The sequence below is a fragment of the Mesocricetus auratus genome, unplaced genomic scaffold, assembly GCF_017639785.1.
Source record: "Mesocricetus auratus isolate SY011 unplaced genomic scaffold, BCM_Maur_2.0 Super-Scaffold_100004, whole genome shotgun sequence".
NCBI lineage: Eukaryota > Metazoa > Chordata > Mammalia > Rodentia > Cricetidae > Mesocricetus > Mesocricetus auratus.
The window spans coordinates 42,163,343-42,189,897 of NW_024429189.1; the positions used below are offsets into that span (position 1 = coordinate 42,163,343).

The 26,555-nt window shown below is 47.5% G+C and overlaps 1 protein-coding gene and 2 long non-coding RNA genes across 4 annotated transcripts; 1 reads left to right on the forward strand and 2 right to left on the reverse strand.

Annotated features, from left to right (window-relative positions):
* Positions 1–351: 351 nt before the first annotated feature.
* Chrna1 (cholinergic receptor nicotinic alpha 1 subunit) lies at positions 352–13,450 on the reverse strand. Of its 2 annotated transcripts, XM_040745600.1 has the most exons (9): positions 13,192–13,450; positions 8,431–8,576; positions 8,264–8,308; positions 6,979–7,088; positions 5,103–5,298; positions 4,418–4,655; positions 2,121–2,344; positions 1,063–1,302; positions 352–737 (listed from the first exon to the last, which is right to left on the reverse strand). In XM_040745600.1, exons 1-9 carry the CDS (start codon positions 13,232–13,234, stop codon positions 606–608), a joined length of 1,374 nt encoding a protein of 457 aa, XP_040601534.1. In that variant the 5' UTR covers positions 13,235–13,450; the 3' UTR covers positions 352–605. The 2 variants fall into 2 exon arrangements, with proteins under 2 accessions (XP_040601534.1, XP_040601535.1); XM_040745601.1 differs by lacking the exons at positions 8,264–8,308; positions 8,431–8,576; positions 13,192–13,450 and adding an exon at positions 7,678–7,701.
* A 9,621-nt stretch (positions 13,451–23,071) lies between these two features.
* LOC121140391 lies at positions 23,072–24,207 on the reverse strand. The gene is made up of 2 exons (XR_005877203.1): positions 24,076–24,207; positions 23,072–23,736 (listed from the first exon to the last, which is right to left on the reverse strand). It is a non-coding gene; the product is annotated as an uncharacterized LOC121140391 (long non-coding RNA).
* A 45-nt stretch (positions 24,208–24,252) lies between these two features.
* Positions 24,253–25,066, forward strand: LOC121140392. Its single transcript, XR_005877204.1, has 2 exons — positions 24,253–24,340; positions 24,741–25,066. It is a non-coding gene; the product is annotated as an uncharacterized LOC121140392 (long non-coding RNA).
* Positions 25,067–26,555: the final 1,489 nt, after the last annotated feature.

A 26,555-nucleotide genomic window follows, 5' to 3' on the forward strand; every position in this document is an offset into this window, starting at 1 on the left:
TGTCTAAGTAAAGGGCTCTCTGTGCTTTAAAAATCACAATTAACAGAGCTAGAAACATGCCTCAGTGGTTAAGAACACTGGCTGCTCTTCCAGGGGACCTGGGTTCAAGTCCCAGGTTACATATGGCGGCTCACAACCCTTTGTAATTCCAGTTCCAGGAGATCTGATACCCTCTCTGACCTTCATGGGTACCAGGCATTTGTGTGGTATTCAGACATACATGTAGGCAAAACACCCATTCATGTACAGTCTTCAAAGAAAAGAAAACAAAAGCAATTAGCAATGACCATACAACAGAAAACCCTGAGTATCCAAGCAAAACTCTCTGAGGAGTCATTTAGAAATGAACACTTTTCTTGAAGGCTCACTTTTATTTACTACAATGGACTCATTCTTTAGGAAGACCCATGGGTTGAAAGCAGAAGCAAGAGGGAAACACTTCAAGGCCATAGCAGTGTAAATGGAGATCACTACCATTAATAGGACATTTAGAACACTGCTAGTTTGGTAAGTGTGAAAGCATTAAAGAACTTCCTCTTTCCCATCTGTCCCAATGCTGGCTGGGGCTGGGACTGGGGCAGAGATAGACTCATCTTAGTTTCTCTTCATCCTTGCTGATGTAACTCAATGAGCCGACCTGCAAATACAGCCAGTGTCCCGATGAGACATACCAGCATGAAGACTCCGAGGAGAATGTGGTCCATCACCATAGCAACATACTTCCATTCCTCAGATGCCTGGGAGGGAAAAGGGCATAAGACAGGAATCCCTTAAGATGGGACAGAGGCTCATAGCGTTCCCTACTGACCTGACCATCAGTATGTAAATCTTCAATATGTAAGTCTTAAAGCGTGAGGCTGATATTGTGCTTTAGTTTTTTTTTAATCTTTAGTTTTTGTGTAATTATTTTACATCATAATGAGTTACCAAGGGGTAGTCAACACAGCACATCTTTTAACTTTAGCTTGAAGTTAACTCTTTGGTCAGGTTACACCCATCTGCTACACCCATGTGTTTGATCATGTAAACCCAGAGATGTGGACTCGAAGCCACAATGCTTACATTATTGGACTCCTGGTCTGACTTCATGGTCTCTGCGATGTACTTAACGCCCTCGATGGCACTTTTCACCTCGGGGTGCTTGATCAGTGGAGAGTGGAAGCCTACGGGTGGTGGCCCCGGCTTCCCAGAAATGTCAGAGATATCTATGTCTTCTGTAAAAATCTTTTTCTCTTGTTTATCTCTGGATGGTCTTTTCATTGTGGAGAAAAACATAACGTTTGGGATCGTGTCGATAAAAACCTAACCAAAAAAAAAAAAAGAAATCCATGGCATAAGACTTCTTGTCAACATTTCAAGAACTATTGTCTTTGAATTAGCAATGTGATCTTGGGCAAATCACTCAGCATCTCCAGGCCTCACTTTCTTGTTAAAACCAAAGGACTGCATTAGAGGGCAGGGTAAGTCTTCTGGGCTGTAGTCTACAGCTGTGATTCTGTAATATGAGCAGTCTGCCACTGGAGGGAGCCTGTGTGTAGCCACCAAGGCTGCATTACCAGACTTGCAGGCAACAGAAAGGTCCTGGCAATGTGTTCTTGGGACCACACGATTAAAGCCCAGTCCTGCAGTCTCAAGCATGTAAACGTTTAGCCTCACAGAATGACTGGACTGTTTTCTTCCAGTTTTTGTTCCTGATGTTAACTATACAAAGTCATCTAACAGGGAGAGTTAGTGTCTGTCCTCCAGAAAGCCTTTTAATCCCAGCACTCGGGGAGCAGAAATAGATAGGTCTCTGTAAATTCAGGGCCAGCCTGGTCTACAGAGTGAGTTCCAGGACAGCCAGGACTGCACAGAGTAAGTCTGTCTAAAAAAAAACCAAAACAAACACAACAAAAAAGAACATCTAAACGATAAGCAGGGATGCATTCATTTCTAATCAGAGACTCCGTAACCTCGGGTGGGCTTTATTCCTTCCTTTTGTCTCCAGGAAGGCTACATATACGCTGTCCCCACAAAAACTGCTCCAGGTTCCCTAAGCCAGGATTGACTTTAGTCCTAAGCGATGTTAGCTAGGACCTCGTGGTTTCACTGAGTCTCCTGTGAGTCGTCTCCACACTCACCTTCCGCACCCACTCAGGCATGACGTGGGTGCTGGGCGAGCGGTGGTGTGTGTTGATGACAATGACGGTGATGATGATGGACGCGATGACAAACACCATGGTGAACAGCATGTATTTCCCGATCAAAGGCACCGCACTGGAGGTGGAAGGGATCAGCTCCACAATGACCAGAAGGAACACCGTGAGGGACAGTAAGACAGAGATGCTCAGTGTCATCTTCTCCCCTAGAGAGACAGAAGGAAGAAATCCAACACCCGCCTGTTCCTGGAACCCCAGGACTTCAGAGCGTGACTGTAGTCGGATGTGGGGCCATTAAGGAGATAATTAAGGCAAAAATGAGATCGAGGGGATTACTGGTGTCACAGCAAGGGGGACTTTGGACACAGACGTGCACAGGGAAGACCGTGTGGGGACATGGAGAAGGCATCTTTTGCTAGGCCAGGAGATTGGCCTCAGAATAGACAAAGCCTGTGGGCTCCCTGCTCTCAATTTGAGCTTTCAAGAGCTATGAAGAAACAAGCTGCTGTTGTTTGAAGCACGCCATCTGTGGCATTCCATCAAGGCAGATCTTGCACACTCATCTGCCACCAAACCCGAGGGGAAGGAATGTGACCGGCATGTTCTCAAAGGATAATTCTAGAGATTTCTTTCCTGTGGGACCGCAGTGTCTTTACTGACAGCATCAAATGGCTGGTGTTCCCATTACAGGTTGCCAAGCAGCGGATGGCGACTTCATTTCATGCCCTAGACTCCTCCTTTTTGCTGGGGCTCAGGAAAACAAGGGAGATTCTGGGTTGGCAAGCTAGGTTCGGGGTGGAAGTTTGACTAACCCTCAGGACTGATCTTTTTGTTAGCCAGCAGATGGCTGGGCAGTCCAGAAATACATTTCTCTCAGTATGAAGCAAGCTTCACGGCCAATCTGGAAAAAAGTCAAAGTCTGCCATTGTGGAGCTGTCTTTGGCATGCCCAGGGACTCCTGACCTCCTGTCTCCTCTCTCTTTTGTCTAGAAAGTTTGCCTTCTCACTCATCCTTGGTTTGTTTTATTTTTCATAGTAGGGATCCCCTTAAAACCCTGTCTTTTTCCTACAGGCTCCGAGTCCCAGGCCTGGGCAGCAGGAAGGTCAGGTGGGGTGCTATAGAGAACCTTGGGCTGCTCTTGTTGGGGTTCCTGGGGAGGGCTCTCTCATATTGCCCTGTCTGCTGATACTGTAGACCTCTCCATAGCCTTCCAGATGGTAGATGCACAGTCAGCTTTCTGTATTTGCAGATTTTGCCAGAATTCAATCACACTCTAACTGAAAATATTAAAAAAGTTGAATTGTATCTATATTGAACACGTGCCAACTTTTCTGCCACTGTTCCCCAGACAGTACAGTATGATAACGATTTGTGTAGCCTTTACAGTGTATCAAGATGTAAGTGTAAAAGGTTGTGCAGAAGTTCCATGTGACTACACTGCCATTTCCTATGAGGGACTTGAGCATCCTTGGATTTGAGGACCTGTGGGCATCCTAGAACTGGTCTCTTGTAAATTCTGAGGAGTGCCTGAAGATACAGATTAAATCATGGAATCCTCAATTCTACCCCCAAGAGAAGTTAGAGTTACAAATATTAAAGTTATCAAGTTATTTACCATTTCTCATCCAATAACACTATTTAGTTATGTAATAAATACTCATAACTACTTCGTTATACAGTCATAACAGCATTTATAGATGCTAATTAGCTTCTGTATTACTCTAGCAGTGTCTTCTCTACTTGCTTTCGGAAGTTTGATTTGATTGGGAAGTTGGAAATATTTATTTGCACTTATTTGTTCAAAAAGAAATGTGGGGGGGCAAGAGAGATGGTTCAGCCGTCAAGATCACTGGCTCCTCGATGCCCAGCATCCGCATTGCAGCTCACAACCATCTATAACTCTGGCTCCAGGGGAACTGATGCCCGCTTTTGGCCTCCGCTAGCACCAGGCACACACATGCAGTGCACAGACATACACGTAGGCAAAATACTCATACACATAAAAATAAAATTAAAGTAAGTAAGTAGGAATACGGGGGGGAGCCGAAGAGATAGCTAAGTGGTCAAAAGCACTTGCTGCTCTTCCAGAGGAACCCGAGTTTGGCTCCCAGCTACGAGCTCCACTCAAATCATACAGGCACTTGGTAACTGTCCGTCTGCACCCTGTCCACAGCAATGATGTGGGTCCCTGTGCCTCTGTTAGCACAGTTAGTCCTGGCTCTCCCTAAAATAGCAGCGCGCGCTCCCTAGCAGCGGTAGTCATGGCAACTGCCCTCACCTGAGTCTGTGGGCAGGTAGAACACCAGGCTGGTTAAGAAGGAGAAGAGCAGGCAGGGGATGATGACGTTGACAATGAAGTAGAGGGGCAGGCGCTGCATGACGAAGTGGTAGGTGATGTCCAGGTAGGGAGTGTTCGGGCAGCAGGAGTAGAACACCCAGTGCTTCCAGCCCCTGGCTTCCTTGATCACCCACTCCCCGCTCTCCATGAAGTTACTCAGATCCGGCTGGTCACTTTCCTGAGAAACAAAATAAGCTCTGCAGAGCCCGGCTACATCACCCCGAGGAGGGGCAGTGACATGGTAACCATATCCCACTCGGAGGGTCACTTCCCCAAGAGGGACGCTGTCTGGGGCAACAGGTTTATTTCCTATAGCATGCTTTATATAATAAGTTAGGGTTGCTCATTTTGGTTCTGCACTCAAATCTCCAGGAAACTTTAAAACACTGATATCTGAGCCCCACCGGACGGGTTCATTAGAATTCTTGAGACAACACATAGCAAAGGGAATCCACACTCAGTTCCCCCAGGCAGTGCATCAAGAGCCTTGGCACTGAAAGTCATTCAATAGACATGTCTGTCATTGAGAGTGGCTCCTGCAGCCTGCAGTTGTCAGGAGGCTGACCTGTGTACCAGGGTGGCCCCATTCCTGAAACCAGCTTCAACCCGGGAGGCCGCCACCTACCGGATTGATTGCCACCACAGAGCCATCATAGGTCCAGGTGCCCAGCTTCATGCTGCAGTTCTGCTCATCAAAGGGGAAATGGGTGACAATGATCTCACAGTAGCTTTTATAGATGGCTGGAGGCGTCCAGGTGATGTGGCCAGTGTAGTCCAGGAGCACCTTGGTGAATTTGACAATGGCAAAGTCGCCATCTGCGCTACGTTTGGGATAAGAGAGGAAAATGGTTCCAATATTGCACTCAAATATATGGCAGTGCTCCTCAGGTTTCTCTTATAATAAGACTCACTGGAGGAATGGTCAAAAGGCTCACATTCCTAAGCACTAGCCAAGTGGGGTGGTACCTTCCGGTGCTTATAGCACTCCAGAGGCTGAGGCAGGTGGGTTAGGACATCTCAGTTAGTCTGGGCTGCATTGCAAGACCTACTCTTATCAATCGGTCAACGAACCAATGAAAGAAACAACACAGATTCCTGAGCACTAAGCAAGCCCCAAGTCAGATTATCAAAGGAAGAATGAGGGAATCTACAGGCTTCAAGGAGTAACAGGTAACATGGGGTCGTTGCCCCTCAGCTATCCTTTCTAGTCCCCAGAGACACTGGTAATATGAGCCTCCATCTGTATACTCTGGGAGTTGACTGGAAAACCTGGAAACCTAAAATAAAACACTCCTAGCAGCTGAATACTGGGGGGGGGGGGGCTGGTGCTCTTCTGAGGAATGTTTAGAACTTGGCGGGCAGGTCACAGAGACGCCTCTGGCCAGCAGGGGCGGGGCCGCTGTAGCTGAGAGAGAAGGGCACTGAGCCCACCCACCCCAAGCGTAGCCTTCAGCACCAGGCTGCGGAGGCAATGTGAGTCTGCAGACCCGACTCAGCCACATAGCCGGATCCCTTCTCAGAAGCTGGAATCCTAGATCTTTGGGTGTAAAGCAAGCTTTAACCCAACGCTTGCTTTTCTTCTAGTTCTAATGATTCGATAGAAGGTCTCCACACGTTAGACAAATCCTCTACCAGTGAGGGGCATCACCAGCTCTTTTTAGCCACGGAGGTCTCCTTTGTGAGAATGGAGAGGACCAGAGCTGTCGTGGGGTTCTTACTAAAGAGAAGACTCTGTGTCTGGCTGGCAGCATCTCTATACAGAAAGGTACCGCCAGCAATGGGGAATTTGGGTCAAACTGGAATCGCAGCTTTAGCTGGGCGGCGTGTGATAGATACTGGAAGGGCCGCCAGGGGGCATCGTTCTCATCCACCGCCCTACCAGCCCCAGGAACATCTGCTGAGACGCCCAGCTCTCACAGCCGCTGGAGGTGTGGGATCAGACTGCAAATCCTCTAGCTGACTGCGCATGCTCCTGCTCCTGCTTTGGAAGGACGCTCTTTGAAATGAATATTCCCTGACAAATGAAGGGCATATGATAATGAACGTGCCATTAAGCCAAGTGTCTTGAATCGCATTATAATTTCACAACATGCAGTCTGTTGCAGGGCCCCGTGGATGGCGACCGGTTATTGCTGCTGGGATGGCATTCAAAACGTGATGAATAAGACCCCTGGGAGTTAAGACCCAATTGGTGGCGGGGGCGGGGGTGGGGGGTGGGACGCGAAGTATTTGATTCCAAGGAACTCAGAGATGGAAGTTCAGGTGACTCGGACGGTTGCCACACGCCCCACTGCGGCTCTCCGGGATTAATGTCCCCACCCACAGCCCTGATTCAATTTGGCTCCCATAATTGTTTCTATTCATAACATGGGACGCCATATGGCACCCCTCGCCTGTCACCGTGGCTCTGATTTTAAGGGTTATTTAATGCAAACGGCGGGGAACGCATGTGGCGGTTCTTCAGAGGGGACACTTGGCCCACCCTTCACAACTCTGCTTACTTGTTATAGAGAACAACGTCGGGCCGCCAGATCTTTTCCGAGGGGATGTGAATTTTTTTCACTCCGCCATAGTCGTCTGGATTCCATTTCAAGTTGCAATCTACCCATTGCTAGAAAGGAAGACATTTCCCTAATTAGAACTTGGAATCACCGTCTTATCTAGAGTGATCCAGAGTCCCGATGGGTCAATAAGATTTAGGAACACAGTGTTCCCGGCTGATTTGTATTTCGGAGGAATTCACTTTTGCAAGTGCTAGCCCATACTTAATTGTGTCTTTACAGAGGAATTAAATTAAGTGAGGTCATTAGGGTAACCTCTAGTCCAACGTCCTTATAAAAAGAGGAAATTTAAACACAAACACATACTACTACTACCACACACACACAAATACACAGGCAGAATGTTTAGTGAACATGACAACAGCAATCTACAAGCCTAGTAGAAAGTTCTGGAATAGATTCCCCCTCACAGCCCTCAGAAGGAAGCAACTCCAATGACACATTAACTTTGGAACATCTGGCCTCCAGAACAGTGCAGTGATAAATTCCCGTTGTTGAAGACTTCTAGTTTGTAGCCCTTGGCTATAGCCTCCCTAACAGATCCACACAGAGAAGAATAAATATGAAAAGAGATCTCTAATCAAACAGAATATCAGGGTATGGCAGATATATGTGTCCCCACCCTCCCAAGGGACCTACTTTCGACATTTTGGTATTTGATCCTATTTCCTAGATTGATTCCATCAGGACTCAGGTGTGAGGAGCCGCCCTCGCTATCGCTATTGCCGTTAGAAGATGGCGCTGACATCCACTGTCAGTTGGAGTTAGCTGTCGCTGTCAGTTGGAGTTAACTGTCGCTGTCAGTTGGAGTTAACTGTCGCTGTCAGTTGGAGTTAACTGTCGCTGTCAGTTGGAGTTAACTGTCGCTGTCAGTTGGAGTTAACTGTCGCTGTCAGTTGGAGTTAACTGTCGCTGTCAGTTGGAGTTAACCGTTTAAACTGTGCCTCTCCCGTGACGTCATCTGGGGTGATGTGCAAACCACCAATCCCGGCTCTACACATCTCACTCGGAGCTCCTAGGCTTATATAAGGGGCTGGGTTTCTTAGCTTGGGGTCTCCCTCTAAGAAGCTGATCATCTATCTCTCAAGATGCATTAAAGCTTTACTGCAGAAGGATCCGAGTGTTCTGCGTCGTTCTTGCTGGCGAGACGGTAGCGCGGGACACTCAGGTTTGATTTTAAACCGGAAAAAAAAGCAACATAAGTGCAAATAACCAACTGCATTACCTGTTTCAGACGAATGTTGGTTGTCACAATCTGATTGACTTCATCCTGAAAATAAAGACACCCCCTCTTTAGGGCATGTATAGGGAGGCCGAGGGGAGAGGGCCCAGTAAGAGGGTGGTAACACACGGTGGGTGTCACAGGGAGCACCCCCCCAGCATTCATCTTACCACATTGATGAGCTGGATCAGCTGTAGGCCCACGGTGACCTGCACAATCTCACGGTGGTCCTCCACTGGCCGTATCACACTGCTGTAGTCTTTAAATAGCTCTGCCACCAGACGAGTCTCATGCTCGGAGCCTAGAACAAGGCCAGCTGCACAGCAAGGGACACATTTGTTGTCAGATACTGCTCCCCATCTCTCACCCAGGCTAGAGGCATAGCCAGCTAATGAAGCTAATGGAGCCCCTGTCAAAGGTAGCCTGAATCCCCTCCCAAACACAGCGTGGTCCTACCCAGAAACAGCTGGGTAGGACAACACATGCTCTCTCTAAAGGTGACCTTACTTACTTAATGCAGACCCTGGAGATAGCGTGTTTTCCAGGATACTACACAGAAGGAAAAAAAAAAACATAGAAAGGCTAGCATGGGTGTTTTAGCCTTGGGACAAGGTATAAGACAGCCTTGGACTGGCTGGCCTCCTATCTCAGGATATCACAGTTTAAAGTGGATGCTGGTTTACAACCTCTAGGCTGGCCACAGTGAGCAAAAAGGAAAGTAAGAAGGTGTTGGTGAACTTATGGAAAACTTGAAACCTCACACACTGTTGGTAAGAATATAATATGTTGAGTTCCATAACAATTTAAACTCAGAGTTACCGTATGGTCCAACAAGTTCACTCATGGTTGTACACCCAAAAGAATAACTGCACTATGAACCATACTCAGATGGTGGAAACAACTCAGTGTCATTAACAGAAAAATGGATGGATAAATTGTGGTGCATTCAAACAAGGGAATATTACTGAGTCATAAAAAGGGAATGAAGTGCAGATACTGTTGCACCTTAATAACATTAAGCTAGTGCAAAAAGTCAGGTATCAAGTGTGCATGCTGTGTGGCACATCTGGAATGGTAAATCCATAGAAGTGGAAAGATGACTGGGAGGACAGAGCCACTTAATGGGATCAGAGTGTCCGCCGAAGACGACGAAAGAGTTCCAGAACCAGGCAGTGGCGACTACTGAACTGTGTACTTTAAGTGCTTAAGATAGTCAAATTTAGGTAATGTGTGTTTTACCTCATTTTCTACAAAGCACTGCTGGTAGAGCCATGTACCAATTAAAACAGAGAAATAATAAATAAATAAACAAAACCCTGTGCTTTGATGAACTGGGTTAGGACTTCTACTCAGAACACAGTTTCCGTCCTGGCCTTACCAGGTGCCACCCCCTGAGGCTGCTAAAGCAAGCTGACTGTTCTGATTTGACCTTCAGAGTGTGCAGGAACGTGCCAAGGTCATTCAGCTAGCAGAACCCTCACATTACGTGTGGTTATCCCACATCAACTCCTAATTTTATGAGTGTGGTGTGATCTGGCTACAGCCTCACAAAATTGTATACCGAGGAGCAGACACACAATCCATTTACCCCTGGTTCAAGTAACCAGATAGTCCCTTTCTGAAAGCTGCTGCGGAGGCCACCATAACTTCTCTGCGGGTCAAGAAAAGTTGAGATGTTGAATGAATGAGATGTTATTCCCTCTTCGTGCAGTAGTGTTAGTTCTCACCTAGAGCTGGGTCTTTAGGAAATGACTAATGCTATGCAATGAATTAGTAAGTTACATCCTACCAACATCTGCAATCCTCCCGAATCACTGTAATAATTCAGCTGGTGATTTACCACCCCTCCCCCAAACTTCACATAGGAGAACTCTGAGGTTCAGTGGGTAGCCATGCCCTCTGGTCACCTCTAGTCTCTAGTTAGAGGCGGGATTATAAACAGGAAGTTTGTCTCTTCTCTGAAGGTAAAGTGTAAACTCCATCTGCATCTGAAGCTCTCGGTGTAGTCTAAACATCTTTGTCGTGACCCTCATGGACCCTGACCTAGCCCTCATCTCATTTCTAGCTTCCAGCGTTTTCTTAACCTTAAAACTTCCAATGTTAGCCGGGCAGTGGTGGCGCATGCCTTTAATCCCAGCACTCGGGAGGCAGAGGCAGGCGGATCTCTGTGAGTTCGAGGCTGGGCTGGACCGACAGCCTCCAAAACAATACAGAGAAACCCTGTCTTGTGAAAACCAAAAAAAAAAAAAAAAAACAACAAAAAAAACCTTCCAACGTTATCAAAGAGGCCCAAGTAAGCAGAACTTTCTCATAAAACTCTCCAAACTATTGGCAAGTCGACGACCCTCAAGAAAGGGTGCTATGTAAGACACATTTTTTTTGCACAAAAGGAGCACACTAGAAAACAATGGATCAAGCAAAGTGTCAGCATTGTGTCTCAGGTTAACTAAGAAGGGAGAATTGTGCTCTATGTAAACAGAACAGCAATTGCGGTGTGTTCAGCGAACATTGAGAGAGTGGCCCTGACAGGAAAGAATGACTGATGCTAAGAAGACAAATTCAGTCACAAGTTCAAAGTGAGCTTTCTATGCAGTGTGGGTCTTATCTGTATTTTGTGTGAGACTTTGTATATTTGCATATGTGTGTGGATATGCAAGTACATACATGTTTACATGTGTGGAGGCCAGAGGACAACCTCGGATGTCATTTTTCAGGGGTCCACCTCTTTTTGGAGATACAGTATCTCATTAGCCTAAACTTTACCATGTAGGCTAGGCTTGATGGCCCCGGAGTCTCAAGGACCTGTCTACCTTCCTGTCTCCAGAGATGGGATTACAGACATGAATTACCATGTTGGCTTCTTAAATACGGATTCTGGGGACTGAATTAAAGCCCTGTGCTTTATGTACTGAGCCCTCTCACCCAATTACCTAGGGAATCGGCAGCTAGCTTTGAAAAAAGAGAATTCTGAACTGCAGTGAGTCACTGTGGTGACTCCTACTCGAATCTCATGCTGTGTTGCTACCTGGGCAATTTCAGGTTGTTTTAGGCTCGTGCAAGGGACAAACCAAGTTTTTAAGTGATCACATTCCAGAATTTATGTCATGTCACTACCACATGTCAGTTCATATCTTTTAACTTCAGGTTCCTTACAATAAAAAATTTAGACTGTTGGACTGCATTTTATAATTCTAAATTTCATTCTTTGTTGTTGTTTTTTTGAGACAGGGTTTCTTTGTGTAACAGCCTTGGCTGTCCTGGAACTTGCTCTGTAGATCAGGCTGGCCTCCTATTCCTCCATGGGTCTGAGTCTCTGGGGTACTTGGCATGCCCATGCCCATGTCAGCAGGACACATTACCCAGGACTTCCTCTGCTTCCCACAGACTACACGTGGGAATCAATTCAGGAAACCTTAGGTTTGGTCGAAACACACAACACAGACCTCTCTGTACAGCTGCACGTGACTTTGTTGCCCTGAAGCATATCACTTAGGAATTTCACTGAGGAGACTGAAGTGAAGAGCACGTGTTGCTCTTGCAGAGGACCTAAGTTCTGTACCCACAGGATGACTCCTAATTATGTATAATTCCAGGTCCAAGGAATTTTAGGCCTGTTCCGACCTCTGAAGTCACCAGGCACACATGCCGTGCACACACATGCAGGCAAAACATCTATATTCATAACATTTAAAAAATCTTTTAAATGTCTTAAAACTGAGTTTTCACTGAGTCTAGTGTTGGCAAACACATGTGTACACATACTGAACCCGACTTGGTTGGATCAGTTTCAAATTCCACAGGATTTAATTGATGTCAGTTTAGATATTTTCTCTAACTTTGCTGTTGAAAATAAGTCTGTATGTGCTCGCTCGTTGCTCTTGCCTGGAAGGCCCGTGTTTATTAGAGCAATGTCAGAGCAGCAGAGCTGCAGGCTCTTGGCTGCCTTGCTCCCAGCAGGATGATGTCACCAGTAAACATTCATCGGAAGCAATCAACACGTATCTCCTGTTTCCCTCTACCGGAAGTCTGGGGCTCCGGAGAGCATTTCAGCTGCTGTGATGTGGCACATTCCAGAGTAGAGAGTAGGTCAAGGGCTGTGCAAGGTTTCCTGACTCCAACTCAGACTAAAGCTACCTATTTGTAAGACCCTTAGAAAGTGAGGTGGGGTTGGAGAGCAGCGGCTATGTATTTACTTTGGACTTTAAAAAAAGTCTGTGAAGTTGAAAAAACCATGACAAGACAGTTTCTCTGTAGAGACCGCTTAAACCTACATTTATCAGCAGGGTTCCCTTCCTGGCACCTGCAGCTGTCAATCAATCTTCTTCATTCTCAGACAGATCCTAGAGTGACCAAAGGCCAGTGAACATTGTTATTTGCGACTATACGTTGTCGGTGAGTTCCAGGCTTGCAACACACCGTCATCATCTACAAAGTTCATACCCCAAACCGTTTGGTCAACTTGCCAAGATAAATAAATAAATAAATAAATACAATAACTAAGTTTATGATTTTGTATCGGGACACAGTCCTGGGTATCTTGGATGTGTGCTGAACATGCCTGTTTGAACATGAAGGCAGCTCAGAATGTTCCCGTGGTCTACCACTGGCCCAGACTGCACAGTGATGCTAGGGTGTGGGCATGGATGAGTCTGGGACCAGGCAATAATAGAGCAACCGGGATATCTTGCTTGTGGCCTTTGACTAATAAGCTCCCGCTTTAACTGGGTAAACAAACTAAAAAACAAAATCTATGCTCAGGAGTCTGTTCAAGCCGACGTCAAGAAACCACTGGTAGAAAAGCCCGTGTGTGGATGGTGTGGCTGCTCATCCAGTGACCCCATCAAAGAAACAAGACTGAGGTCTGGGGTGTGTGTGGGGGGAGAGGTAGCACTGCAGACTCAAAGAAGAGCCCCCTCCCCAGCGGCACTTACCGGAGCAGAGGCCTAGCAGCAGGAGGAAAGCCGGGCGCTCCATGGGCTGTGGGCAGTGCTGTGGCCTCGGGCAGCCTGTCCTATTCCCTGGCACTCTGGCTGGAGCCTGGCTGCCAGCGCTGGGGGCCAGCTGACTCTACAGCTATTGTCTTACACCGCCTGTGTGCATGCATGACAGCTGAGCCACCCACAGCCCCAAAGCCCAGAGAGCTCCTGGGGGCCTTCTGCGGCTACAGTCATGATCGCGGAGGGCGTAGGCTACATCAAAGTTTACACAGATCAAGAGTCAGGGACTTACTGTTTTGTTTTGTTCCGAAGATCAAACCCTGCCCCTCACACGTGCTAACTAAATATGGGCTAGATAAAAACAGCTTAAAAAGCTCTCCCAGTGGACTATACCCCCAGCCTTACAACTGGGGTTTTGAAATTACATGTGTTTGTTTGTTTATGTGAGGGTAGTGGTGGGTATGCCATGGCGCCTGTGTAGGTCAGAGAACAATTTTCATAAGTTGGTTTTCTTACTATGTGGGGTCTTGGGGATCAAACTCAGGTCATCAGGCTTGGTGGCAAGTACTTTTACCTGCTGAGCCATCTCGCTGACCCATGAGTCAGTTATTAACAGAAAATCTTGAGCATGAATCAGTGGAGACCATGGGTTTGATTTAGACACCAGTTTTTGTAACAGCCCTTAACCACACAGGTCCACATTCCCACACACGAATGTAATTCTGTGTCATGGTCAGGCAGAGCAGGCCTTCTTCTTCTTGGAAAGAGTGGTTGTTGTTGAATTAGCTGATGGAGAAGTCCATATGCAATCGTATGCGGTCCCGATTGACCGGTTACCCCTCCCTCATCTCTGCGTCAGGCAGAACCTAGCCCACACAGAGCTGTTAGCGGGAGGGGGGCACTGCAGCCTGCTGTGTCCTATGACAGCGGAACACTCAGTGGGAACAGGGCCCGCCCCAGTGGTGTTTGTTCCAGATTCCTGCTTCCTGCTGCCGCAGAGAGCAGAGTAGTTCAGCTTTTCAAGCCCTTTATTTAAAAGAGCCCTAAAAACAAGATTTGCTCAGCAGTGAGCAGGTAGTGATTGCTCACAATCTCAAGCTTTTTTTCTTTCTTCTTTATTATTATTTTTTTAACCAAACCAGGCTTCTTTGTAGGGTTGGAATGGATTCCAGCCGAAAGCAGTGGTTTGAAGATACCCTGCCTGCTCCCTGCACCCCCAAGTTCCTCCAGAGGCTGAGTCTTGAGCAAAGTCTCTCATCTTGAGCCTGAGGACAGCACCCAGTCAAATCATCCCATTCCAAAGGGTCCAAACAGACAGACAAGGGGCATGCGGGACAGAGAGAGTGGCAAGCCTACTTTATATTTTCCCGTTTTATTACAGGGTCAGTTTTCTCCCTCCTGTGACCCCGTGACTGCCCAGTCCCACCAGCTCCTGTCACCCTTCAGGAAGATTGTGGCAGTTCAGTGAGTCAACCCTGAGCAGAGGTCCCCTGTGTTTGTCACCCCCTTCCTCTTAGAGCCACAAGCTCAGTAGACACTTTGCTCATCAGTAATTGAAGACAACAGTTTTATTAAATAATTTTCCAGTGCCTAGCGTGGGTACTACTTTTTAGTCTCCAATATCAGCTTTCTTCCCTTCCTCTGCAGTGCTATTTATTTTAGAGTTAATCTTTATTTTTAACTGTTTTTCTTTAAAAAGCACTTTGTGGATTTATTTACTCTGTGCTTGTGAGTGTTTTGATTGTATGTATGCCTCTGTACCACATGTGTGCTTGGTGCCTGCAGAGGTCAGAAGGCATTGGATCCCCTGGAACTGGAGTCATGGATGTTCGTGAGCCACATGTGGGTACAGGGAACGGAACCTGTGGACTCTGCAGGAACAAGGACTCCTTTGGTTTCCTTCTTTCTTTCCTTCCTTCTTTCTTTCTTTCTTTTTGAGTTTTGTTTTTCAAGACAGGGTTTCTCTGTAGCTTTGGAGCCTGTCTTAGAATTCTCTCTGTAGACTAGGCTGGCCTTGAACTCACAGGGATTAAAGGTGTGCACCACCACTGCCCAGCTAAGAACAAGTACTCTTGACTGCTGAGTCATCTATCCAACCTCAAGAGTTTATTTTTAACCACATGGCCCCAATGCAAAGGATCAAATTGTACCTTAATCACTCCCCGTTACTGAACCAATAGACCCCAGAATTACTAAAACTGTATACAATAAGTATTTTGTTTTCACTCATGAAATTCTGAGTGGAGAGAAGATAGTGGGTGCCCACCTCCACGCAGTCACTCAAGGATTCAGGATGTTCGAAGCAAAGCCAAGGCTGCCGTGGGGTGACATCTAACTCCCCAGAGACTAGAAGGGCAAGATGTCTCTGTTGGGCCATCTGTGGGCACAGGAGAATCTCTCTGGGACTAACTGGCTTTAATTAGCAAGTTGGCACAAGGAAGAGGTGAGTGTAGGCAAGAAAGAAATCCAGAAATTTGGAACTTTTAGCTTTGAATTCCGAAGAATAAGGGATAACATGTAAGGAGGGCTTTGGGCTACGATTGCCCTTGTAGACTTCTCACTAAAGAAGGCGAGGAATGGGGTGGGTGGCAAGCACCGGCTTCCATCTCCAGCACTGAATGAATGAGTGAATGAGTGAATGAATGAATGAATGAATGAATGGAGCTAATGAAACAGCAAACCTCTAGCTAGAACCATGGGTCCCTTAGGACTCTTGCTGGGCCCCTCCCTCTGGCTACCACATTGCCCTGTGATGGTGGCCTGTGGCTTACCAGCATCTGCAAAGTGAGACAGTGACGACGAAGTCTCTTTGCTCGCCGCTGTAGCCTCAGCCTGTTGGTGGGAACTCAGTCATTGTTGTGAGGAGTAAATGGAGGCAAATCATAACTCAAGAGAAGGGAAGCAGGGTGTGGTAGTGGAGTCTAGAGTCCCATCACTGCAGAGGCTGAGGTAGGGGATTACCGGTTCCAGGTCAGCCCAGGCTATCCTCAGACCTGTATCAAAATAATCATAAAAGACTGGGATAGACCGCACCACATACTTTTATTTGAGGATAAAATTCGAAAGTGACTATCAATCTATTAATGACCCCAGTGCCATTCTGGTCCCCTCCACAGTGTTTATGATTGATGAATGAATGAATGAGAGGTAACATATTTACAAAAAGCACACCAAACAACAATAAATAAGTAAACAGCGCATTAGTTTTCATGTTTTGATGAGTGGATTACCGTGGATCCTTAGCTTCTGTCCCCACTTACATTTTAGTAAGTCTATATTTTTAGTAATTCCATGCATTTATACAATGCATTTAGATTATATCCACTCCCAATCCCCATCGCCAATTTTCCCTGCATCCTTTCTTCTCCCAAATTCATACCCTATTTTTTTTAAACAAAATTACAACTCACTGAATCCAGCTAGTGCTACCTGTACTCAACTCACATTTCAATGTAATTTAATTTTACTGAGACGAGGTCCCTGACTAGCTTGGAACTAGCTAAGTAGACAAGACTGTCTTGGACACACCTAGTTCCTGGATTAAAGGCCTGTGCCACAGCTCTGTGCAGAACGGTGCGCAGCAGCCCGACGGCCAGCAGGTGGCAACAAACTGTCATTAAAGTGGTGGTGGAACATCAGCCCTCTCTGCCACCTGCTGTCCCCAGGTCCCCACCCCTGGAAACACCAAGCCAGCCCGCCTGGAAGTCCTGGAACTCCCGCAGCTCAGTGCATTCCCAGGAAGCGGCGGGAGACTCCCCTAGAAAGAGTCTCAGCTGGAGACCCCCTCGGCTCCTGCCATTACTCAGCATAAAGTCCAGAGGAACGAGCAGGAAGGGAGGTGGAGAGCTAGCTGGCTGCGATGAACTTGGCCTTTATTTCAGGCCGACAGATTTTATTCAGTTTACACCAACTGACCTGCCTGTGTCAGGACCGTGGTCTGTCAGAAATGGTCAGGCTTTAAATTCTATTTTGCTATTATTGTTGTTTTGAAGTTTTGTTTGTCAGACAGGGTCTCCCTACATACCCTAAGCTGACCTCAAACATGTGATTCCCCGGTCTCATCCATCTGAGTGGTTTTATTTACACACATGCTATCAGATCCACCCTCACCCCCAAACATACAGACATGCTCTGAACCCTGCACTTCAGGCTGATAGTTCTCTGGTAAAATGGGTCACATGTTTGCTATGAGACGCAAACCAGACTTCCCAACTCATCAGGGACCTCCCAGTCTTGGAGTGGTCCATAACAGTAGGCATGCATGGCTGTCCTGTCTGGTTCTAATCTCTACAGGGAAGGAGAGCATCGGTAAGCCAGGCAGAGTCCTGCTGTCTCCCTGCATTCTTAGAGCAGTTACCTGTGATTTGCCCAAGATGACGAAGGCTGCAAGTTGCAAACTAACCAGGATTTGATGTTTCTATGTGTGTATATGTGTTCATGTGTGTGGTGTGTGTGATCACATGTATGTGTACATGCAGATGCACACGTGAGTGTGTTGGGTAGTTGGAGGCCAACTTTCTCAATCTCTCTTCACCTTCTTCTTGCCCCTGGCTGTCCTGGAACTCACTATGTAGATCAGGCTGACCTGGAACTCACTTGCTCTGTAAACCAGAGCCTTGAACTCTGGAGACCCACCTGCCTCCTCCTCCAGGGTGCTGACATTAAAGGGGTGCACCACCTTATTTTTGGAGAGAGGGTCTTTCGCTGAACCTAAAACTCATGGACTAAGGTAGATTGGCTGGTCAGCAATCTTTACCTCCCCAGCTCTGGGGTTACAAAAACAGGGCACCATGCCTGGCTCCTTATGTGGGTGTCTAGGATCTGAATTCAGGTCCTCGTTCTTGTGTGGCAAGCACTTTGCTGATTGAACAACCTGCCCAGCTCCAGAATCCATGTTTCTAATGCCAATGGTGATCCATCCACTACGCTCAGGGTTCAAATTGCACCCCAACCAATCGCCTCCTAAGACAAGAGCAAGCCCTAGTGTCTCAAAGGCGGTTCTTCTCACTTCCCATCCTTAGTAGTACATATACAATTTCACTTTGATTTTCCTTGTAGAAGGCAAAAATAACTGCTCGGTGCAGGCAATTTTTTAATGCCAGTTTGCCACAGGCAGAATCATTTTGGAAGAGGGAACCTCGGTTGAGAAAATGCCCCAACTTGATTGACCCGTGGGCAAGCCTGTAGCGCATTTTCTTGACTTGCTCCTTGTGGGTGATGTCACCTTGGGACTGGTAGGAGAGCAAGCCAGGAGGAGCAAGCCAGCAGTAGCAGCCCTTCATGGCCTCTGCTTGACTTCCGGCTTGAGCTTCTCTATCTAGCTACAGAACTCCCTTGGATAATGCACTGTGATGTGGAACTCGAAGCTGAAACAAGCCCCAAGTTGCTTTGGGTCATGGTATTTTATCACAGCACTAGAAACCAGAACCGAGACAACAGTGAGCAGGAATTACAGCTGGCCAGAGACCCTTGGACGATGCAGGAAATGCTTTAGTGGGAAAGGGCTGTTCTGCCTCGCTCTTCACAATCCCTGGATCAGACACGGACCAAGAAAAGGGAGTCTCCTGTGAACACTGAATGTGCCCTGCCTCTCGGAGCCCATTATGAGCTATGTTCTTTGTCACGAGGGTGTCAGTCACAGCGGCTGCAAAAACCGATGGTGGCTGGGCGGCTGTGCTGAATGGCAGTGAAAGGGGGCGGGTTCACTGGCTTAGGGAGGAACTTGAGTGAGGCGCAGAGGCTGACCCAAGCAGGAAGGGAGGGCGGGCTGGACCGTCAGCGACCGAGAAGCCTGGGGCCTGGGTATCCGTTTTAAGGAACATTGCTAGATATCTGAAACACATTCCTATTTTTGGCATTTTCTCAAGAGATAAAAGATGTGTTTTCTATTCTTTTTTTTTCCCCCCACCGGAGCAATGCAAAGACTGGACCACGTAGAATCCTGGATTTGTGTTAGTTACATAAGCAAACTTTAGTCTTTGCTGTGATTTAGGAAAGTCAAAATCATGAACATTTCACCCTCCATTTGTCAGCTGCCTGAGTTTCTATTCTGAGAGGTGTGAAATGTTAAACATTGTTATTCACTTGTGTTCCTCAAATAACTTTTAATTAGTTTCAATTTGGACTAAGAATATTCTACTGTTGACATGCTGACAAAAACTATCAAAAAATAAAATTAATGAAGAATTCTTAAAAACCTTACATTAATAGTACAGTATTTTATATCTACCTCACCAGGAACAGATAATTTAATTATTTTTTTAAAATTTTGTTTTTTAAAGAGGTTCCTGACAGAATTGTATAGGTAAAGACGTCACCTAAATGTTATTTTTCAACCTAGGTGTATTTTTTCACAATAGGATTTTCCTGTAATCTTGCAGTGAAATTAATTACATTAATGCAAGAAACACAATCGAATCTTCAACTGTGACTATCATTAGCCTTTGGAAATGCATCTAGCTGGATGATCACTGTTTTCATTATGCACTGGAGTGACGATCAAAGCCTCCTAATATTGCCAAAGATGAATGCTTACCGTGCTCCCAGAATGAATAAAGTAGATGCTGCAACACATGTAAAATCAGAGCTAGAGTGTTAATGGAATCCCTTTCTCCTGTCTTCTCAGACAACAGAGCTGGCTGTCTCCTCATTGTCTATGCAGAGTTCTAACACCTGCAAATCCTTTGGCTAAAAGATGGACAACTATCAAAGAGCTGGTCCTTCAGGGGACAGCCCCAGGCCTAAATCCCTTTGAGCAACAGTCTGGAAGAGATCAAAGCAAATTCTCCCAGGGCTTCTGATACAGAATGGGCATGTTTGTGGGGGCTCTGCACATGAACATGGTCTAAGTTTGCTCTACGTTGGCAGAATAATAAATGCAGGGGCATGTTTAGAGAAGGCCAGAGTACACTTGACAAGCGCTAGTCTCACAGTCGTGGATTTCTGAAGTCTGTGTGACTTGTCTTGGGAGTACATGAATGACAGGGAGGATGGGCTCGTGTGTGAACATACAATGGGTGGGGCTACTAGGGCTCTCTGGGTGTGTGTGGGGGAGGAGGATAGTATATGCTTATTGACGGTGTATGTCCTTTCTTCTTCTTACAGAGACCTTGCTATAAATTAGAACTCAGGTGACAGCTCCACAGGTATCTAACTAGACTTTTCAAGGCCAAGTTTCCTCAAAGCACTGTTTTCATTTGTCATATTATTTTAAATGCATTGACCTCATTAGCCTCTTACATGACCCATAACCAGTGCTATTCATATCACTACCCTCTATGTGCTGGACTTTGTGACAGTCCAGGTCACACTGGCAATTCTCATCATGGTAGGGGTGGAGCGTCTGGATCCTCTGGATAAACACAGTAGTCTGCTGGGAACATTGATGATTATTGTTGAAGACATGGAGAAAAAAATTAATTTAACCATTTGTTTAATGTGCTGCCAATTCTTTATTTAATTTTCCATGAAGCAAACAAAATTATGCATTAGCTATGTTGTGACTAAAAGCCAAATGTTGATTAATACTTACAGTGATAGAATAACAACGTGTAAACCAAGATATATGTCTGCTTAGCTGCCAGACTTCCAGCCAGAAGAGAAAACCATCCCAAGAGGCTTTTTCTTCAGGGAGGAGGGACGCAGCCCCACCTGCCCTCCAGATGATGTAGCCTGTGCTCAATCCCCGGAAGAGGAGGAGGAGAAAGGGGAAGACAGAGGAAGTAAATGAGCTATTGGACAGAATGGGAGACAGGGCTTCTCAGAAGGGTCGTGTCCTGCCAGACTTGGGGGGAAATTCCATGTTTTCCCAAATGACCCGTCTCCTAGACAAACTCTACACTACGTCCTATCTCCTCCACTCCATCTGTAAAATGTATAAATGGGTTCATTTGAAACTGTCCTTTTCTCCCGCTCCTTAACCCAAGACAAGCCCTTACTCTCGGAGAACAGGGGATGGTTCCAAGGACCCTTTTAGCCACAGGACACGGTCTCCTGTAGCCTAGGCTCCAACTTGTTATGTAGCTTGGGGATGTCCTTCATCTCCTGATCCTCCTGCCCTCCAGAATGTTTAAGATCTGGGAAGGTATTAATAGCTCAGCGGTAGAGCAGGTTTGTGTAAGACCCTGAACTCAGTCCTCAGAGGAAGGGGCGGGTGAGAGAAAAAGGGGAAAGAGTGTGCACAGGCAGAAAAAGCCTCTTCACATGGCTTCCTCTGCATCACCAGTTGCCCTCTGGCTGGAAGTCTGACAGCCAAGCAGACATAGCTCTTGGTTTGCACATTGTCATTCTGTCACTGTGAGTGCTAGTCAACCTTAGGGTAACCAGCACCGCAGAGCAAGCTCCACTGTAAACTTTCCTTCAGGTGTTAGGAAAGGGGACACATCCTCTAGACGATGGAGCCCCACCCAGCATGAGGACTTCCCGCCCGCTGTCCGGAATTTTTGTCACTCCTCCTATAAAAGCTGTCTGCACCCCTACTATACCCCCTGGACAGAGGCTTGAGACGGGGGTCTCCTTTGCCCCTGAGGTAGAGACTTGCGATGGGGGTCTCCCCTGCTCCCTCCACCAGGTTGGCAGCAGAACAGCAAGCAGTGCGGACCTCAGATTTTGGTGACAGAAGCAATAATGGCTATGCTATTTTGTGCATACTGGCCCTTTTCTCTGTTTTCCTCTAAAACTGCTTTCAGAAGCAGTTAATCTTATTTTGATAAAATTCACCTCCATATTGCTTGCTTTGCATTTCAAGAAAAGTAAAGGCAGCTTTGGCTGGTGCTGGGGGCCCTGTTCCCAGAGTAGTGGACAGCTTCCAGGGACCCCCTTAGCTTGGTGACAGGGTCTCTCATAGCCTAGGCCAGCTTGTAGGGATCGACTTCCAAGCTTCATGGCAGTGACTCTTAAAACAGTGCACAGTGGGGCAGCATGACAGGTCGGATAATAAAGATGTCTGCTGCGGGCTGATCTACGTGAATCCCATCCCGAGACCCATGGAGGAAACAGCTTTCACCAGTTGTCCTGTGACTGCTACATGCACACACGTGTGCATGCACACATAAATAAATGCAATAAAAAGATTAAAAAAAAACCAAAGAGGAAAACCAGCACACAGGGTCCCTGCCTCAGCCTCTTTCTCAGGATCGTGGGAGCTCAGACAGACATGAGGGACATTTAGGAGGGGGTGTCACAAATGGGAGAGTTGGCTGTGGCAGTCTTTGCTTCCAGCCAGACTGGTTCCAGGCCTAACAGGAACTAATTCTGCAAGAACCATGAGACACCTGTGCCACTCAGAGGGCTTCAAGCCCCGCTTCTTAAAAATGTGACGAGACTGTGTTCCCGGGGAAAGCGAGCAGCACCTTCAGAGTGGCTTCCCAACCGAAGGCCATTAGCATGCTACTTGAAGAGAAGAGGTCTTGTTTCTTAGAACAGCCCCATAGGGGTGCATTCTCAGGGGTGACTCTGACCAGCATCCTCAGTGGCACACATCCATGTACAGACTGCACTTGGCCCATATACGTGGGAACCAAGGCTCTGCAGATCCCTCCCAGAGCGGAAGCAGGCCGTCCGCCTCCTCCCCTACGGTTTGTGAAGGGCAAATGGCGCAGAAGAGCTAGGCGGAGGAAGGCGGAAGGACGTCCGTGGGAGGAGGAAAGCGAAGGGAGACCTGGGAAGCAGGTTGGGAGAACGAGGGGTTGCTGCAAGAATGCAAGGGTGTTTCCTGGGAGTCAGCACCATCCAGATCCTTGCTGCACCTTCGGGATGAGAGGCCCAGGGGAAAAACCTCCGAGGACTGGAGGGTGGGGGCAGGTTGGATACAGTGGGGCAACAGAGAGGAAAAACAGGCAGGGTTAAGGAGAAAATTCAGCGAGGCAACCAGAGCTTGCAATTGTCATACTTTATCAAAGCAACTCTTCCCTCTGTGTGAGACCTGAATAAATGCAAATAGACCTATGTCCCTGCCCTGCCAGGGGGATCACTTGGGACGCCTGTTTAGGGACCTAAATTACAAGATCATTTTCATCACCTTAAAGTCGCCTGGTACATCACGGTCTGTGTTTATGTTCTCAATCTGCCATTTCAAAGTTGGGCTCGGTTTCAAAACTCCACTTGGGCAGCAGTCAAGGGTGGGTCTGATGCTCACCAGCTAATGATAAAATTCCACAGTGAAGCTTCCCAGTCTCCCCAGGGAGGAATCCAGAATTAGCAATCTTGCTGTATCAACTGTAGTGGGTGCCCCCACACTGGCTGTGTACCGTGTCTGGGCAATAGATTTGTCCTCAGCCTGAGGAGGGCTGGCCTGGGGCGAGCAGGTGGCGCCTGGTCCACCATTCCCTGGCACTCCTCCCCCACCCACGAAGGCTGCCTGCACTTTCTTGGAGAGCTCTCTGTAACCAGAGCCACAACTCTGGCCCTTGCCCCAGTGGGGGTGCTTTGGTTTGATCATTTGCACCCAGAAGATAAAAGGCAGGAAATGTGCAGTTCTGATTCCCACGATGGGAGTGGCGGGACCGCATCACATCACTGTAACAGGAAGTCCGTGGGATCCTAGAGGCAAACATAGGGTAGGGTGCCCTCAGGCTCATGGCCTGGGCTGGCACGGCACAGGCTGAACGCTGCCTGTCCTAGGAAAGACTCCCTCCTCACCAACCACTGACCACAAGCCAGTTCACTCCCACTGCTGCGTGTACCAGAAGTCCCCTCAGATTGTCACCCCCCGCCCATGACAGCTGCCCACCCTACCCGTCACCCAGAGGGAGCGCGTTTCCCCCCAGCCTGGCCACTGCTGAGCAAAGAATGTGAATATTGATGAAGGAGAGGACTCCAGAGCTTTTGGTCAGAGGTTTGGAAAATTCTAGCATTCTGAAAAAGTGACAGTTGACCTACCAAGACCCAAGGCAGGGCCATGGGCCAGGGGTTGGGGGTGCAAAAAGCCAAGGACTCCTGTATTTTCTGAGTGGCCAAGAGGCCCTCCCGGAGTCAGCCACCTAACTTGCTGCTTTTTCTATAAACAGACCGCCTCTTCCGGAGGACAGAAGTGAGCGTCACTTCCGCCCACACTCAGGATGTTAAAGCGTTTGAAGGAAGATTTGCGGTGGACCAGAGTCGGGTGGGAACACCATGTGGAGGCACACTACCTCTTTTCCTCCAGGTGTGTGCCATGTGGCTAGGGTTATGGGTGCCGTGGGGGCTGTAACTGGTTTTGTAAGTGACCATTTCCTGGCTTTGGCGCAGTTAAAGGCATCCCTGGGTTGCCAGGCTGCTGGAACAGTCTCCATACTTCATTTCCTTGGGGACTGACTTTGTTAAGTGGCTGTGATGCACTCGATCACATTTGGATGTGCTCCCTGCGGCAGGGCGGGGCAGGCCGTGACGGGGGCAGGAGAGAGCCAGCTCCTGCACCCACTGAGGCCAGCTTCTTGTTGAACAGAAGCCACTAAAGACAGGAACTCAGGGACAATAATGTCCTTTTGTGCCTTTGTCTGGGGCTCCTCATTAAGGTAGAGACCAGCCTGGGCTTTGACAGGGCAACCTCTTCCTGTGTGTTCCAGAAGAACATAATTGACTACAAAACCCCTTTTTGATGTCACCGCTGCCAGATACAAACCCAATTAGCCACAGAGCTAACTCAGATGCATCCTGGGAACATGGAAGTACAACGTTCTACAGCTAATCAGACCCATGGAAGGATGACACATCTGGATGTCATCAGCAAGGGGCTTCTGGGGACATCAGGGGCCGTGTGCTGTTAGAGCCTCCTACCATCGAGGGTGAATTACAAGGCTCCGGAGCGTTAATAATCAGAGACCAGCTCCTGTCTACACTAGGCCCCTGGGTCTCGGAGTGTCGCTGTTGTATTCAAAGACCATTTTAAAAAGAAAAAACCTGCTCAGGCTTTAATTCCAGCAGAGTTTCTCAGTGTCTCCCACAGGTCTCCATGAGTTACATGATTGATCTGACATCTTGTATGACTGCTCTCCCAAAGACCAAGGAATTCTTCTTTGTGACTCTCCTGAGACACCAAGTCATTTCAAGGCTTTGAAGGATGTTCTGGTCCACCCTGCATTGGTTTGATCTGTTAACACTGACAGAAGTCCCTAGAAGGTTGGGCATAGGGATAAATGTCACTGAAAAGGGCAGATGTAGAAGGAAACAAAGCTGGAGTTTTGACTGGTCAGTATAAAAGGATGGTGGTCATTAGTCACAGCGACATGGAGCACAGTGCTGACAGTCACTGTAGTCACTGGGCACCTAGCTTATGGTAATAAAAGCCCCACTTAGAAGTAACTGTCAAAGTAGAACATTTAGGCTTGAACCAAAATGCCCCAAAGCCACTCAGAAGGCTTGTTGGTATAGGGATTTCTCATGACATGGTGCCTTACTCTGATTGATGGTCTTGTCTTGGATGTCTTCAGCTACCCACATAACATGTTAATCCTTGCTGCTGTTCTGGAGGAGCAATGGGTAGTAGGGGCCTGTGCAAGGCCTGGTGGCTTATACCCTCTCCTTCCCACTACACCCAGGCCTTAGACCCTTTTAACTTGACAGTGGATGCCTAAGTGAGGTGGCTGTGCCTCTGGCTTTTGGGCAGGCAGACAGCATTTGGAAAGAAGTATGGTTGACTTGGCCATGCCGTCATCACAGCACTTGGGAGGCCGAGGCAGGAGTTTGAGCCTGAGTTTGAGACTCATAGTGACACCCTAGCTCAGAAAAAGAGAAAAAGAAAGGAATCAGAGAGTGGGTAGGATCATCAGAGTGCAATGTCTTTGGAAGTCAGCCTTAAACAGCAGAAACCACTGGTGTCAGCGGGAAAGGACTATACAAGGTTGACGTAAGGTTGAGGCCTGTGTGAGTCACAGGGCAGTCTGGAGAGTAAGCCTTGGACCTTGGCCACAGCTAGGCACAGTCACTCCAGAATGCCTGGGCAATATGAACGCATAACGTTGTGACTGCTGTTTGCAGCAGTTCCTCCTGGCTCCTGCCATGCTAACCCTATGTCTCCTCACTCAAAACCAGGTGCCCCTCAGTGGCCTGTGTCTCACAGCAAGGCAATAAACACCCTCCAGGCTAAACATTGAGTGTATTTAGAGGGGCTTGGGGTCATATACATATACATAGGTAGCTACCAGGAAGTTACAGCTGTCTCTCTCTCTCTCTCTCTCTCTCTCTCTCTCTCTCTCTCTCTCTCTCTCTCTCTCTGTCTCTGTCTCTGTCTGTGGTTTGACTGGGAGCAAGGTATGTTGTTTTCAACACCTGGGCATATTGTTTCTGTAAGTGGGGAGAATGGTCAGGCTGGGGTTACCCATTCTTTATGGTTAGGGCTATTACCAAGTACACCCTGACTCAATTCCTCATGACCGGAGGAA

What these genes read in the sequence shown, in the direction of transcription:
- Chrna1 (XM_040745600.1), bottom strand. Translation starts at nt 13,234, where the DNA reads ATGGAGCGCCCGGCTTTCCTCCTGCTGCTAGGCCTCTGCTCCG. An exon ending in GCTGCTAGGCCTCTGCTCCG is followed by an intron (nt 8,577 to 13,191) that starts GTAAGTGCCGCT and finishes CTTGCTGTGCAG; the next exon opens with CTGGCCTTGTTCTAGGCTCC. An exon ending in CAGACCAGGAGTCCAATAAT is followed by an intron (nt 738 to 1,062) that starts GTAAGCATTGTG and finishes TTTCCCTCCCAG; the next exon opens with GCATCTGAGGAATGGAAGTA.